A 14,791-nucleotide genomic window follows, 5' to 3' on the forward strand; every position below is an offset into this window, starting at 1 on the left:
ATTATTTCCTATCACTTCAATGTGTCCAGTGTTTTAGGACACAATGAGAATAACAGGGTATGGGCATATAATATCTTTTGAGATATTAAGTATTTTAATATCAAATAATACCACGACATCTGGTTCATACCATGAAATGCAGACACACCAAACTGTATGCATTTAATTTTAATTCATGGCTTACACTATTGTGTAGAAATTATGGCATTTAATCAGCAGTAGACTTCGTCCAGTAATATAAAATTTCTTCGAATACTGAATTATCCTTGAATGACTGCACAAAAACTGGTTAGGAAAACCTGTGTTATTCTCATATTGTTTGAATTATTGCACTAATGTCAAATTCTTAATTTGGGTTGTTACTTTGGTTTTGAAATCCCACAGTAAATATTTGATGACAGAAATAGGATCAGTGTTTTCAGCAGTTCATGCCTACCATGCACAAAGAGACCCTGCAGTCTGCAAGAGTTTAAAGTGCAGCCAGTCATTCAGTGACAAATACACAGTGCAGATGAATAGAACTAGTGAGCCACTAAGCATTAGTATTTTCATCAGTCCAGTGAAGAGCCTGAAGAGTCTTTGCTGCCCAAGTAGGCATTACTGAGGCTGGGAGAGGGTGCCTTCCATCACTTTTTGTGCTACACTCACTGCATGTCGATCCTTCTGAGTCCTTGAGTCATTAACAATTCCATCTCGGCAGTCCTGCCTCAGTTTTACAGTTTGCTGATGGTGCTTGCCTCTGGCTTACATTTTCTCACAACTGTCTGGTTTTCTTCAGAGTCTGAGCCAAGTTTATGCAGCTGGGTCATATCAGAGCTTGGCATTGGGTCACTAGCACTGAATCCCAGAATGGGAAGTGCAAGAGGTTCAGGTGGTTGGAAACTAGCCTGAGCTTCACCAAGAAATTAAAGATCAGGTTGGGCAACTTTGCAGAGGCACAAGTCTTTTTAAACTGGTCTGTATTTCAATCTGAACCTCAACTGAGTGTATATGAACCATGCCAATTATATACCTTTACATAAATATCATAATATATGTGCTTACATATATACCTATACAATACTTCTTAGTAATGGAAACATGAAATGTTTATCCTCTGTAAGGATCAGTTAATCATCTTGGTTCAAACACAAAAGGTGGATTTGTCAGGTAGGGAAGCTGAAACCCTCAACCTCAACATCCCCTAGTTGAATACATCAGGTTTCTTACAGTTTAACTGAGAAATGAACAACTGGATAATACATATTCAGGATGTGGTCTAAAGCCTGGAGAAACTGAAAGGAAAGGCCCCAGTGAGCTGTGGTTTGGAGGCTGTGAATCCATTTCCTTCATCCTTGATTGAGCAGTACCCACAGATATGTACTGTTGTATGATTTGAATTCAATGGGAAAACAGGCTTTTAGACTTTTAACTTAATGTATCACCATGGGTATTTCAATATTAATGGATTTCAGGTATTTAAATTTATTTTCTCTTTTTTTTTTTTTCTCTTTCAGGCAAGCCCTGCCCCTATAATTGTCAACACAGACACCTTGGACACAATCCCTTATGTAAGTATTAAGGGTTTTTTTTATAAATATGTAGAGTTGGTTTATTTTCACACAGAAATTCTGTTTGGTATTACATAGAAGTTATCTTATAAACAAATCTTGCAATTAATAATTTCTTTTACAGTTGCACAGTAAATTCTTTTCTAGGAAAAGAAATTGGGAATGACAATTGCACTCAGGTGAATCATAGCATATTATATACACATAATTTGTAGTCTGTGTTTGCTATAACTAGCCTTTCTTTGAAAAAAAGAAAAGTGATTTCATTTAGGCTGTCATCCTTACTAGTGGTATTTCCTTTTAGAGCCATGTACATCCTGCTAGCTTAATAGAAAGATACCCGGATGCACAGTGTAAATTAAAATACTGCAGTGTCCCTTCATTTGTCTGTCTATCCTTCTTTTGTAGATGGAAATTGCTCATGATAAATAACAGCTCAAACTAATTGACTTAATATTTTCCTATTAATTTCTCTTCTTTTTTTTATGACTTCTAGGAAACAGATTATCCTAAAATAAATGCATGTTTTTATTAGATTTTTTAAAAATCCGTTTTTTCTAAAAGGATTTGACATTATTGTCATTTAGACTGTAAAATCAACTATAGTTGTTGAAGATTAAGGACATAGAGAAACACAAAGCAAACACATCACAAAGAGAGTAACAGGCTTAGATGACTGGAGGAAAGAAAAACAAGTAGCACAAAGCTAGCCAGCTGATTAGCCAGTATCTAATCTTTCCTTGCATCATCTTAGTTATCTTTTTTGAAGCTCCTAATTAATGTCTCTCATCTGTCGTGTTTTGTCCACATCTGTTTCTTATGATACCAATGCATAAGCCTAATTATTTATCTGCCTACACCAATCATGTTGCTGGGTTCTGTCTTTCAGAAGACTGTTGATGAGGAAGTTTAATAGGGGTTGTCCTGGCCAGTTTGTTACTGACAATTCATAAAACTTGGAAATTATGGTGCAGAGCACAGGTAAAGATCACAGCCAAGAGCAATTTAGAAGAATGACAGTGCTCTAAAGCAGAAGAGAATTAAGTCCCTTGATGGAACTTGAACTATTGCAAAGTGTGAAAAAGTTAAATAGAATTTCTCTGTTCATTTGCATGTAGCTTTTTAAAAAGACTTCCTATCATTTCTGTCTCAGTTTTCCATCCTAACATCAAAACCATCTGCTATGGTCTCACTTTCAATAGGTCTGTCTGGCTTTTCTCCTATATTTTGATGAGACATTTTACACTTAGTGTTCTGTAGCCTTCCAGAAGGGACACTGTGAGCCCCAGTTCTCATTTTCAGCACTGGACCTGTGCCCAGGATCCTCTGCAGCTATGGTGTTAGAATTCCTAAATACAGATGCAATTACACTAGTGACAAGATGCTCAATCAATATGATTTATTGCCTTAACACATCCTATTAATACTTACACACTTTTATGCCACTTCTGTACTAGAGTTCCGTTCTCTTAAATAATAAAGAACAAATGACCAAATACATTGAAGAGAAATGTTGACAGTAGGCTGAGAAGTGCCTGTGGGCTGCTTCAGCCTCCAACACATGATGTGAACTGGATAAATAAACAGAAGGTGCTTACTGTAGAAATAGACAACTCTGAATTAGTCACCTTGCTCTTCCCAGCCTGGGAAGAGTTATTTCTCTCCAATATGGGACCCAGAAGCACTGCCACAGAGGGACTTACTTAACACGGGACACGAAGAAACACTTCACCTTGACCTGTCTGAGCTCAGGTCACCATAGTGCCCCACAGAACTTAGGGCCTCTGCTTTACCAATAGGCATTTCCTTCTGCTCAGGATTTGTATGCTTGAACATTCTCTAAAATGAGACACAAAAATAAGCCATGAACAAATGACCTCTTCCTCCAAACTAATATTTGAGAGAGTGGACCTGGAGACCTTTGTTTTCTTTCTTGCTCTCAGGAGTAATGCAGTTTAATGTAGTTTGGTTTCATTTTCTATTTCCTCTGCAAGGGAGATGCTGTAGTCAGTGTGCCAGATCCATGTTTGCTTCTGTGTGCATCCCTTTCTGGTCCAGGGATCCTTCCCAATACATATTTAGTGACAGGATGTGGTGGATTGACTAACCAATAACCAAACACTCTTCTCACTCCTCTCTGCTGTGGGTCAGGAAGCAAACAGGAGATGTAAAAGCAGAGTTGTGTATGAAGATAATGAGTTACATCGGGAAAGCAAATCCTGCATGTGCAGGTAAAGCAAAATAAGAAATTTGTTCAGTACTTCCCATCAGAGGGCAGATGTTCAGCCTTTCTTGGAAAGCAAGGCTTCATCATGTGTAGCAGTTGTTTGAGAAGACAAATATCATAACCATGAATGTTCTTTCTTGCTTGTCCTTTTCCTGAGCTTTTATTGCAGAACACCGTGTGATATGGACTATTGGTCATGTGGGGCCATCTCTCCTGACTAGGTCCCCTCCAAACCCTGTACCCACCCCCAGCCAACCTGCAACTGGGACAGGAAGGGTAAAATCGAAAAGAGAAAAAGCCTTGATGCTGTGCAAGCTCTATTCAGCAATAACCAAAATGCTGGTGTATTATCCACATTGTTTCAGCTACACACTGAATTATTGCCCCACGGAGGCTACCATGGTGAATAAACCCCATCCCAGCAAAACCCAATGCAGCCTACAGTATTGTGTGGGTCTTGTAATACAGCCTGTAGCATCGTGGGGTGTTAGGGGAGTTTTGTCTCTCTTTTAAATATTTGGAAGTACAGAGACAAATCTTCCAAACTGGATGAGTTAAGTATGATAGTGCAGCCATCATCATATAATTTATTTTACAGGAAATGTAATTTAGCAGATATGCCCTAAAAATACTTTTTCTGGGTGAGGTCAGTTCAGAGAGATAACAAAAAGCTAGATTTAATTATGATTTTGAAGCTTGAACATGTGTCAAGCAGCTGCATTTTCAGCACTGTTAGGACTTCCAGACATGCCTGGGGGGAAGATGGTAAGTGCCTAGGAGCATTTTTGGTGAATGTTTAAGTAACGTTAGAATTAACTAGCTAGGTATTTTCACTTCTGAAAGGCACTACTGATTTTTAGTTGCCATAAAATAAACATCTAGCACTCTGAGAAAAAAATATTTTATGGATTAGAGAATCCAAGTTAAATTACTATATTTTCTGTCCAAAGCTAAAAGCAGTCTTGGTGTAAGATCCTGATCCTCTCTGAGAACTGTAGAGTGTTTAAAACACCCAGAAGTGCTGTTCCTTGGGGCTACAGTGATCTTAAAATCCTGCCATTCATCCCTGGTTTACAGCTCCCATTGCCAAAGTACACTTGGAGTCTAGGAAGACTGGATGGGAAGAAGAAGAATTTTTTCAGATCTTATTAATTGGGTCATATTTCTAATGTTCATATTCCCTTTTTTTCTTCATACTCTGTCTTTCTCTAGTCTTAGATGGTTGTCCTTGAATTCATTGATTGAGTTTGCCTTCCACAAATCTGATCACCGTTTCTGAATTACTTTCTTGAATAGAATTAAAAGGCAAGGGAATACATAAGCAAGTGATATGCCTCAAAAATTTCTTTGACATATTAGTTTTTGATTTCTGTTGGGATTTTTTAAGATACTTTTCATGACAGGTAGTTAATGCTGTCCACTCACCTGTTTGCAAAAAAAAAAGTGCGGCTTAAAAAAAAAATTATCAATTTTTTTTCTTAACTAACAAAGTTAAGCAATTCATTTTATGCCATGTAGAAATTATTTCCAAAATTAAGCACTGGAATAAGCATGGATTTTCAAATTTTGATGAATCAGAATGGTATTTTTTTTTCTTTAATTACTAGCCACAACTGATAACCTGATAGATGTGTAAATAAGGTCAGGCTATTTTTAGTGCTGTTACATGCCAGATGGAGACTTCTCATGATTTCATGGGGCTGTTGGCTCAACCTGTGTCATCGTTTCGTTTTACAAGATGTGCCCTCAATGCATTTTCAATTCATTAACAGCTCTGCTCATCCTCTCTGCTATGTTCCTCCAAAAATTCCTGAGTGTTTTTCAGAGAGACTCCCCACAGTGGTGGTCAGCATTCATAAAACATGTTCACATGCTATTTTTGCACCGGTCCACCTGAAAGAAATTTCCTTTTTAATTGGTGTACAACTGTATACCAAATGGAGTGATTTGTCTCATTAACCCTCTAATGATATAACATCACATAATTCAACATTTTGCAACTGTTGACATTCTTCAGACCTTTCAACTCAGTAGTTTGGGAAAAAAGGTTGTGGGACTTTTTCATCAGTATGCTTTTCTTAGGTGAGATAAAAGAAAAGGCCTTATTCTGCTATAGTCTGTGTTGTTCCTTATAATTTGGGCCTGCAGCAAATAACAGAAGAAACAGTTAATTAAGTTTTTTTCTAGGTTCAGTGGTTTGAAAACTTTGACTCGCCAAGCTTTGGACGTGGGAATAAATTTGGTAGGAAGCTTTGATGGTACAAAACGAATTATTCTGTGACATTTTAAGCACAATTAAACATTTGTGGGAGTTTGTTTGTTCTCTATTCTTTGGCTGTAAATTTTAGATCTCTTTGTATAATGAGAAGCATTAATTTAATAACATATGAATCATCTCATTTTCTCTTTTGCACAGAATAGGCCTTATTTATTTCTTTTTTCATTTCCAGAAAGCTGCATAGTTCAGTTAAAAGTAACTATAAGGCTGTCTTTGCTGCATCACTTCTAGAAATTGAAGTGAGCCTTTCTATTTATCTTATTATGGAATTTTATTTTCTTCTGAACAAAAAATTTAGAAAAGTTCACTCAGGTGCTGTCGTTGTTCCCTTCCTTCCCCATCTTGTCACAGCGATAAGATTTAAGGAATATGTACTTTATTCTACTTTCAGTCACAATGAATTCCTCATATTTCTTGAGTTTAACGTTGTTCTTTCAAATTATTGATTTTTTATTATTGCTATTTTATTATGAGTTATTGCTATTTTATTATGAGTTATTGCTATTTTATTATTGGTTTGATTTTCTAACGATACTGTCTATACTGAGTTCTGTGGAGATAACTTCAGGACATGTCTTAAATGTATTTTCAAGCTATGTAGGTTATGTTTTCCTGAGCTGTAATCAAATCTTCGTATTGTTTTACACTTGCCTGGGTGTGGCCACAGAGTGTGGCTGTGCAGCTGCTTTGGTGCATCCCAGCTTAGGGACACTGAGCTCAGCCCTTCCTGGAGCAGGGCAGTGCCCTCTTGCTCAGGGAAGTGTAGGGGCCAGGACGATGCCAAAATGGGGAGTTTAGGAAAACTTTCAGCTTTCCTCTCTGCCATTCAGCTAGTGTGCCTAGATTTAGCACATTAGAAGGAGGCACTTAAAAGGTTAAACAGAGACTGAAAAGAAAAATAAATTATTTCTGTTCTGGTGTTGTGGATGGAATCAGGCACTTCACTCTCAAGTGAGAAGAAACTATATTTTATTGATATAAGAGAGGTTCACAGGTAAATGCAGCAGTGCGGTTTGACAAGAGTTAATGGTCAGGTATAGTTGAGCATTTACTGCATAGTGAACAATCAGACAGGATTTTGGGGGGATCTTCCCATTGAGCCATGGGGTTCAGAACAGACCCCACTGTGTTCCAAACTTCCTTTCAGAGGGGAGTTTAGGAGTGGCTGGATCCAGACAGCCTCAGCCTTGTCCAGTGATTGATGTCTAAAGGATTATGTATTTGCAATCACAGAAACAATTAGGTTGGAAAAGGCCTCTGAGATCATCAAGTGCAAGCTTTGATCAAACCACAATGTCAACTAGACCATGGCACTAAGTGCCACATCCAGTCTTTTCCTAAACACCTCCAGGGACAGTGACTCAACCACCATTCCAATGTTTAATCATCATTTCTGAAAGATTGCCAAGTTTCAGTGTGCTTATTCCCAATTCACTTAGCAACCATCTGATGTAATAAGGAATCTGGTATCCTTGAGAGGCATTCCTGGTGTGCAGCCCACTGCCATGCAGGAGCACTCAGCAGGCCCTGGGCTGTCTGCTCTTCATGGAGTAAGATGACAGAGTCATAATCATATTTGCATACTGACTACGGATGCTAGTTTCTTCCCAATTTGCCTTGAGTTGGACATTGACCAGCACTCTGGTTAGCTGGGTGTATTGCCCAAATGTTGCTCTTGGCTATCATGTTGTATCTGTCTCCCCCCAGTCCAGCTGGAGCCAGGTTCAGCTGTCAGGACCAGATACATCCATGACTGACCACCACTTAGGGTTATTACTTGAGCAGGAGTTATTTTGGAGTATAAAAGGCAGGCTGGAGATGGGAGCACATTGCCATGCCTGGCTGTAAAAAGAATGAGGAAAATTTGTGAATTTCTGAGCACAGTCAGTGCTCTAAAGGCTTTTATTGGATAATAAGAATGTAGGTGCACTCCAGATCTAGACAAATAAATCTAGGAGGGGGTAGGTGGCCTTATATATTTTTACAATAAATCATGTCTTTACATAATTAATGTTAAATGTCATATATGACTGAGCTGGTTTTGGCTAGGATAGAGTTAATTTTCTTCACAGGGGCTGGTATGAGGCTGTTCTGGATTTGTGTTGAACACATTGCTGTTAATATAGGGGTGATTTTGTTATTGCTGAGCAGGGCTTACACAGAGCCAAGGCCTTTTCTAGTTTTTGTGCTGCCACACTGGGGAGAGGGCAAAGGTGGATGGGAGGCTGGGAGGTGGCACAGCCAGGACAGGTGATCCCAGCTGACCAAAGGGATATTCCAGACCATATGGCATCATGCTCAGTACGTAAAGTGGGGGGAAAAAGGAGAAAGGGAGGGACATTGACGGTGATGGCGTGTGTCTTCCCAAGTGACATTTACACATGATGGGGCTCTGCTCTCCTGGAGATGGCTGAACACCTGCCTGGAGGGGATTAAACCACAGCAATGACTATGCATGACGAGCAAATTTTTGAGGACAGTGGTAATAGAAGAGTAAAAGGAAATTTTGGTCTGAAAGGATAGGATCTGAATTTTTACAAAAGTAGGAAACTCATGGAGTTTGGAATTTTGTATTAATATTATATTGAAATATATGAAAATATCATCATGTGGGTATATATATTTTTCCAGTGACTTCTCAGAATAAATTTGTTGCTTCTTTCTTAATTAGTTTGATCATAGTCTTGAAAGTGAGATTACACACCTTATTATCTCTAATGACTTATGTTTTTCCAGATTGTTAACCTGCAGTTTTGCTTAGTATTTATACTCATCTTTCAGCCTGTCATTAATGCACATCACAATGGAAAAGCTAAAGCTGGTAGAGCTCTGTGCTGTTCTTTAAAAGCTGCGCTGGCTTGGCTTGTCTGTTTTGGCTCTTTAATTGTATCACAGCAATGTTTTTTACCCTGGCAAACACTGCTCTATTCTGTATGTCATTTTTTCTGCAGTGGGATAAGACATTTTTCTTTTATAATAGCAGTATTGACAGGCTTGATTTAAATAATGTTTATAAAATATTTTGCGATCAATAGTGAAAAATGTTCTACAGAATGCAAAACTAATGAACTAATATAAAACAGCTCCCTTAAACATGCAAAAATATAAAAGTTTTCATCTGGCTGTCTGATGACCTAAATGGATTTTAGTGTGCCAGCATAAAAAATATGCTGCTTCTGTTGAAAACCCAAAGCAAAGGTACAGAATGGATCTTATGATTTATTTTGCCTCTATTTTGTACCTACTGTTTTTTTACCTGAAAATAAATTTATTTCAAACCTTTTCTTTTAAGATATACTGTTTTAAAAAGAAGCATCTTTAAAGAAAGGCCAAAGTAATTCTGAAGAAAAATTTGATTTTTTTTTTGTGTGATTTGCTTTTAAATTCTGAACACATTTTTATTATTTAAGCCTTATCAAAGACATAATTTTTAATTAAGGGAAAAGGCTTTACTTTGAAGTATAATAACTTCGTTATTTTAGGGGATTTCTTTTATTTTTTGTAGGAATGAACACTGCATTGCCTGTGTGAGTACTGCATATCATAATACATAAAAAATCAAAAAGCCTGTCTGGATGTATCAGCATCCTGTCAATCCTACAAGTAAATGCATCCCTTGTTCACGTGTCTAATTATTCCTTCACACTTCTATTCTCTGAAATTATTGTACTGTCCATTTTCAATTGCCTATGAATAATGCTGGACTTTAGATTCAATCAAGGAGTTCTTTCTATGGATGTTTGAAATGTTGCAATTAGCAGACTGGGAGAAAGGAGCTTATTGAACTGTAGAGATCACATCCTACACTCATTTGTGTCCCTCAGCTTCAGGTGGACACAGCATAGAGAGTGTGTAATGGTTCATGCTTTTTGGATTTGGAGTGCAGGTACTTCAGCATTTCAGTCCAGATCGTGGGTGTGCATTTATCTGTCTTAGTTCTAACATTCTCAAGTTTGTGAAGCAGACTTTTTGACAAAAAACTACATTTGCCGACAGGTTTTTGGATACCTGCTATCAGGTTCTTTGGGTGGCACTGTAATAAACCCCTTGAAAGAAGTACAGTGCTTTGCTTTTGCAAAGTCTGTTCCTATTGTGCCACTCTTATCCTTACTGCCTCTTGCTGGGGGAAGCCAGCCAGGCATTGCATTCTCAGGTATTCTCATCACTCTGAGAAAAATCATATATACTATATATGTATGGGAGTGTGTGGGTGTGTACATATCCCTCCTCTACACCCAGCTGTGCTTAATTTTTAATTTGCCTGTGATGTTGGCACGTGCTGCATAATGCAGTGTATGCCTGTTAAAGTTGTTTGAAGCACTTGGAGATCTGAGTCAGTCTTGAATTACATGGAATGACCTGACCTAAATTAAATGTCATTTGAGTTTGGTTTTGTCATTCTCTCCCTAATCTTGAATTAGTCTTTCCTTCTGTATAATTCTCTATATATTACACTACCACGGCTAACCTTACTGGATATTGTAGCAGTAGGCTAAAGTCAGTTAGGTTGGTAGATTTGCAAGGATCCAATGGCTAACATAACCAAATATGCTTTTATAGTACAATTCAGGGCCTTAAACCATCAAACCCATTGTCTTTTGCATAAAATACTTGGTTAGAATATATATGTATATATGTGTGTATAAAGATGTTAAAACTCATGACAGGGAGATCAGAACAGGATGATCTTTAAAGCTGCATCCAACCTGACCCATTCTGTGATTCTAAGAAGCTGATAAAGCTCTTCAAGTACACAAGGCTATTTTTTTTTCATAGCAATAGCTTTATTTTGAGCTACTTTGACATGAAATTGAAGTTCTGAAGTGTCTGGGAAACAGCATAAAGTGTGCAAGTGAATAACCACTTACCTATAGTTTTGGGGGTTTTTTTGTGATTCAAGACAATGGGACTTATATTGGTCAATATTCACTGTATTAGAACAGTGTAGAACTTAACTGAAAGCTGTTGTGAAGAAAAAAACGAAAGAAGAGCTAGCACAGATGTCGTCATCTTATTGGTTTTAATTATACAAAAGGAAGAAAGCTTTTTCATAAGACTTCATTTTGGAGGATTTCAGATTAACTGCTGTCAGAGACAGATGTGTTCCTTTGACCTTGGATAATCTAAGAAATAAAGAGAAAGTGACTGCTCAGTATTGAAGAGAAAGCTTGTTTTGATGAAAAGTGGAAAAGAAAAATCTTGCTTTCATGTCTTATTGGACATATTATGTTTTGATTACAGTGGTTTTTCACTCATTTAAGATGAAGTATGCCTGAAATTTATTTTACAAGAACTCTTCTTTGTAATTTTAAGAATATTTACTTTTTTATGTCTAGAATTGTTGACTGTTTTGCTTTGCAAACTACCTGTTAAAGTTCAGCCAAGGCGAGGCTTTTATCCTGTCAGCACATAGTGCAACATCAGTAATAACAATGGATAGAAAATATACCCTTCTCTTGTGATCTTTTAGCTATTGCACTTAACGTTATTCACAGTATTTTTCATAGCAGCATGTTTTCCTGTTATTTATGGTAACTTTCTAAAATTTTTACAATAGCTAGAGTGTGTTTTTACTCATTCCCAACAGCAGTATAAAAAGATCTCAGTGGAACACTCTTCTCCTTTAATAAAATCACAAAACTAGCCATTTAAATACTCTTATTTTCCCCCGTTGTTAGCCAAGGATTAGTTGATCCATGCTGTAAAACTAACACAACTTCAACACAGTTTCAGCAAATATTCTGAAGTCCCTACTATTGCAAGTTGTGAATGCAGACATTTTGAGAATGAGTTATTTCTAATCCACATTTTACACAATAAAACCTCATGCTGGTTTTAATGCAGTGGTCTGGTTAACCAGACTTGATAGTAAACTACATTTTTAATCAGTGTTTAGATGACCTAGCATGGAGTAGGAAACCCAAATATGTCACAGAAAGTATCTGTTTTCCTGATTTTAGAAATTGTAGCCCTCATAATTTTCTGTGGAAGATTGGCTTAGTTTGAAGGTAATAGAAAATAAAGATTGCTACATGAGATTATTAATAAGTAGAAATAATAACTGCTGTGCATTTCTTTTCTGTCTTACATCAACATAGTCAATCAGTTGTCGAGTAACTTGTGCCTGTAAATTTTTCTGCATAAAGGTGACAACAGTTTAAAATTCTGGATTCTTTTTAGTCATAAATTAATTGTGCTCAGCACATTATGTTTTATGTTTGCTAGGAAGAAACATTTTACTGAATATTGACAAGTGTGATTGTTTTGTTCTTTGCATAGTTCAAGTGAGTATTAGTTTGGTCATAACAAAATTAATCTTGTCTAATGTTCAAATTCAGGACAGACTTTGCAAAAGTGATGGAAACGTGAGCATAACACACTGCAAGTTTATCTTGAAATTACTGAGCTATACTAATTTTTCAAATAATGTGCACAGTGCGAGGTTGATTAATCATTTAGATTTCACCATAGTCTTTCTTTTTAGTAGAAGCAGATATGTGGTAGTGCTCTTTCTTATTCTAAAAATAGTAAAAGTCTTCAACTCTCCATATGGTCAGTTTTGGTCTTTCCCTGGAGGAGAAGTATAATTTTCAGCTGGTGCTTTCAGTATTGTTTAATTTCTTTTTAGAGGCATTGTGTATTAGGTTGAAGTTGGTTCATAAACTAAGTCAGAGAAGTGCTCTTCTTCATTCCCCAAGAATTTGAATTCCATGCAGAAGGACACAAATATATTCTAGTTTATGAGACTTTTTTCTTTATATCTAGAAATTGTTGAAAGATGTTAATCTTCCTTTCAAAATAAGGACCAGGAGCCATCTGCATATCTTAGGGAGACTGATATTATCAACAAGGCAGGTTGGTTAGAACTGGGCATCCCTGTTCCAGTCATGTCTCAATGAACTTTGTCTCTGTATGCAGATCTACTGAAAGAAAATTAAACTTTTTCCCCAGTTCTTTAGTTCCACATCTTTGTGAGTTTTGGCTGTAGCTAAAATCAACCTTGTTTATATTCTGTAGAAATTCCCCTGCTTTACTAAAGTTAAAGCTTTAATATTGTATAAAGTCCACTGTCATTTAGACTTTGAGCACAGTTTCTTATTTCCAGATATTTTTCTAGCCATTTTTCTTTCCCTTCTGTTTCTTGGTGAAGAATGATTCAAGAAGATTGTAAGAATAGCTTTTCCTGTCACATCCATCTTTCTGCTTTGGTGAAAATAGGACATACATAGCAATGAATATGAGTCTGCAAAGAATTTTTTTCTCAGTTTAGCATTGCATCGAGTTGTAGTCCATATAACCAAAAAAAAAATAGTGTGCACGAATTACTGCAAGATGTTAGGGGGCTGATAAATTTGCTAGCCTGATGGAAGCAAGGCTGCTGGAACTCCATGCCACAGTGTTTAATAGTAGCAAGGTTGGCCTTTATTCCCAGTAAGCACACGGACAAGCAGAAGGCATTCAGGTGGAATCACACATCTGAGCAGGACATACAGCAGTCAGTGCCCACACAAACAAAAGTGGTCTCTTCCTGTCCCCGTGTGTATGGTGTGAAAACTGCCAGGAGATGGATTTGGATGGACACTTGGTCAGCTCAGGAGTGCTGGCTCTGGATCCTTGCTGTTCCACATGCTGACAGCTGATGCTGCAGCCCCTGTCCAGCTGCTGATACAGACTCTTTTGCACAAACCAACGTACACACCCTGTTGGACTCTGATTTCCTCCTACAACTGAGCTGAGCCCTGGATCCTTGCCCTTACTTCTGCACAGTAAAACACACACACACACCAAAATGGGTCTCAGTCAACCCCTGTATCCTAAAGTTGCCTTGGATCCCTTGCCCCTCCAGTAGCCAACTTCTTCCTTTGTCTTACTTCCAGTTTTACATACACACCCCAGCCTTCTGACTGCTTCACCTACTCCCCAGCTAGCCCAGCTTGGTGTTTGCTGGCAATCACCCAGTGCTTGCAGGCACCCTCCTGCACTCCAGCTGCTGGTACCACACATCACTACACATACACAGAGAAGACAGAACCCAAGAAAACAGGTAGAAATTGAGTTTAATAGAAGACATGACATAAGATGTTCAGGAGGCACAGGGCTTGGACAGGGAAATGAACTGACTAGCCTTGCCTACATGTGGCTGGCCCTCTTTATCCACTTACCCCTCTGTTTTCTTGTACTTCTGTCTCTCTAATTTTAAACCACTTCCGTGTTTCCCTTTTCCACACTTTTTATTCCTCACCTAAAAATCTCCGAAGTCTTGTCGCAATGCCAAGATGAGCGTTCCTGGCATCCTTGCAGGTGTCCCAGCCCCACACACAGAGATGCCATCCCACAGGCTGCAAGGTGCTCCCCAGCTGTCACCCTGAGTCAGGGGCTGAGGCTTCCCTGGGAGAGGAAGGGTCTCTGACAGGATGTCTCCACCTGCCCTTGTGCCTCTGCTGGTGTCTGCACCTTTGATGGGCTGATGGCTCCTGTGAGGGACCCAGGAAGAAGCAGAAATAAATCTAATCCTGAAAAATAACTTTTCTGTGGAGCACACGTGCTGGTGCATGTACAGTGTAGTAATGGCAAGTAAAATGTCTGGTTAATGGCCTTGTGTATATTGGAGTATTGCATGTCCAGGAGAAGATTTGTACACAAATTTAGCTATGCTGGTCAATGGCCACTAACTTCATTACATATTGTTGAGATAAGAACCAGAATACTTTTCACATCTCTGCTGCCAAATATTTT

At 38.0% G+C, this 14,791-nt stretch overlaps 1 protein-coding gene across 32 annotated transcripts in view; it reads left to right on the top strand.

The window, feature by feature from the left end:
• Positions 1-14,791, top strand: part of DLG2 (discs large MAGUK scaffold protein 2) — a 982,239-nt gene that overhangs the window by 591,047 nt on the left and 376,401 nt on the right. For all 32 annotated transcript variants that reach the window (XM_088159292.1, XM_088159294.1, XM_088159295.1 and 29 more), the window contains one exon: positions 1,497-1,550. In XM_088159292.1, the coding sequence (XP_088015418.1) occupies positions 1,497-1,550 (54 nt within the window). The remainder of the gene's footprint in view (positions 1-1,496; positions 1,551-14,791) is intronic.

Source organism: Sturnus vulgaris, chromosome 2 (assembly GCF_052056855.1).
Source record: "Sturnus vulgaris isolate bStuVul1 chromosome 2, bStuVul1.hap1, whole genome shotgun sequence".
NCBI classification, from domain to species: Eukaryota; Metazoa; Chordata; class Aves; order Passeriformes; family Sturnidae; genus Sturnus; species Sturnus vulgaris.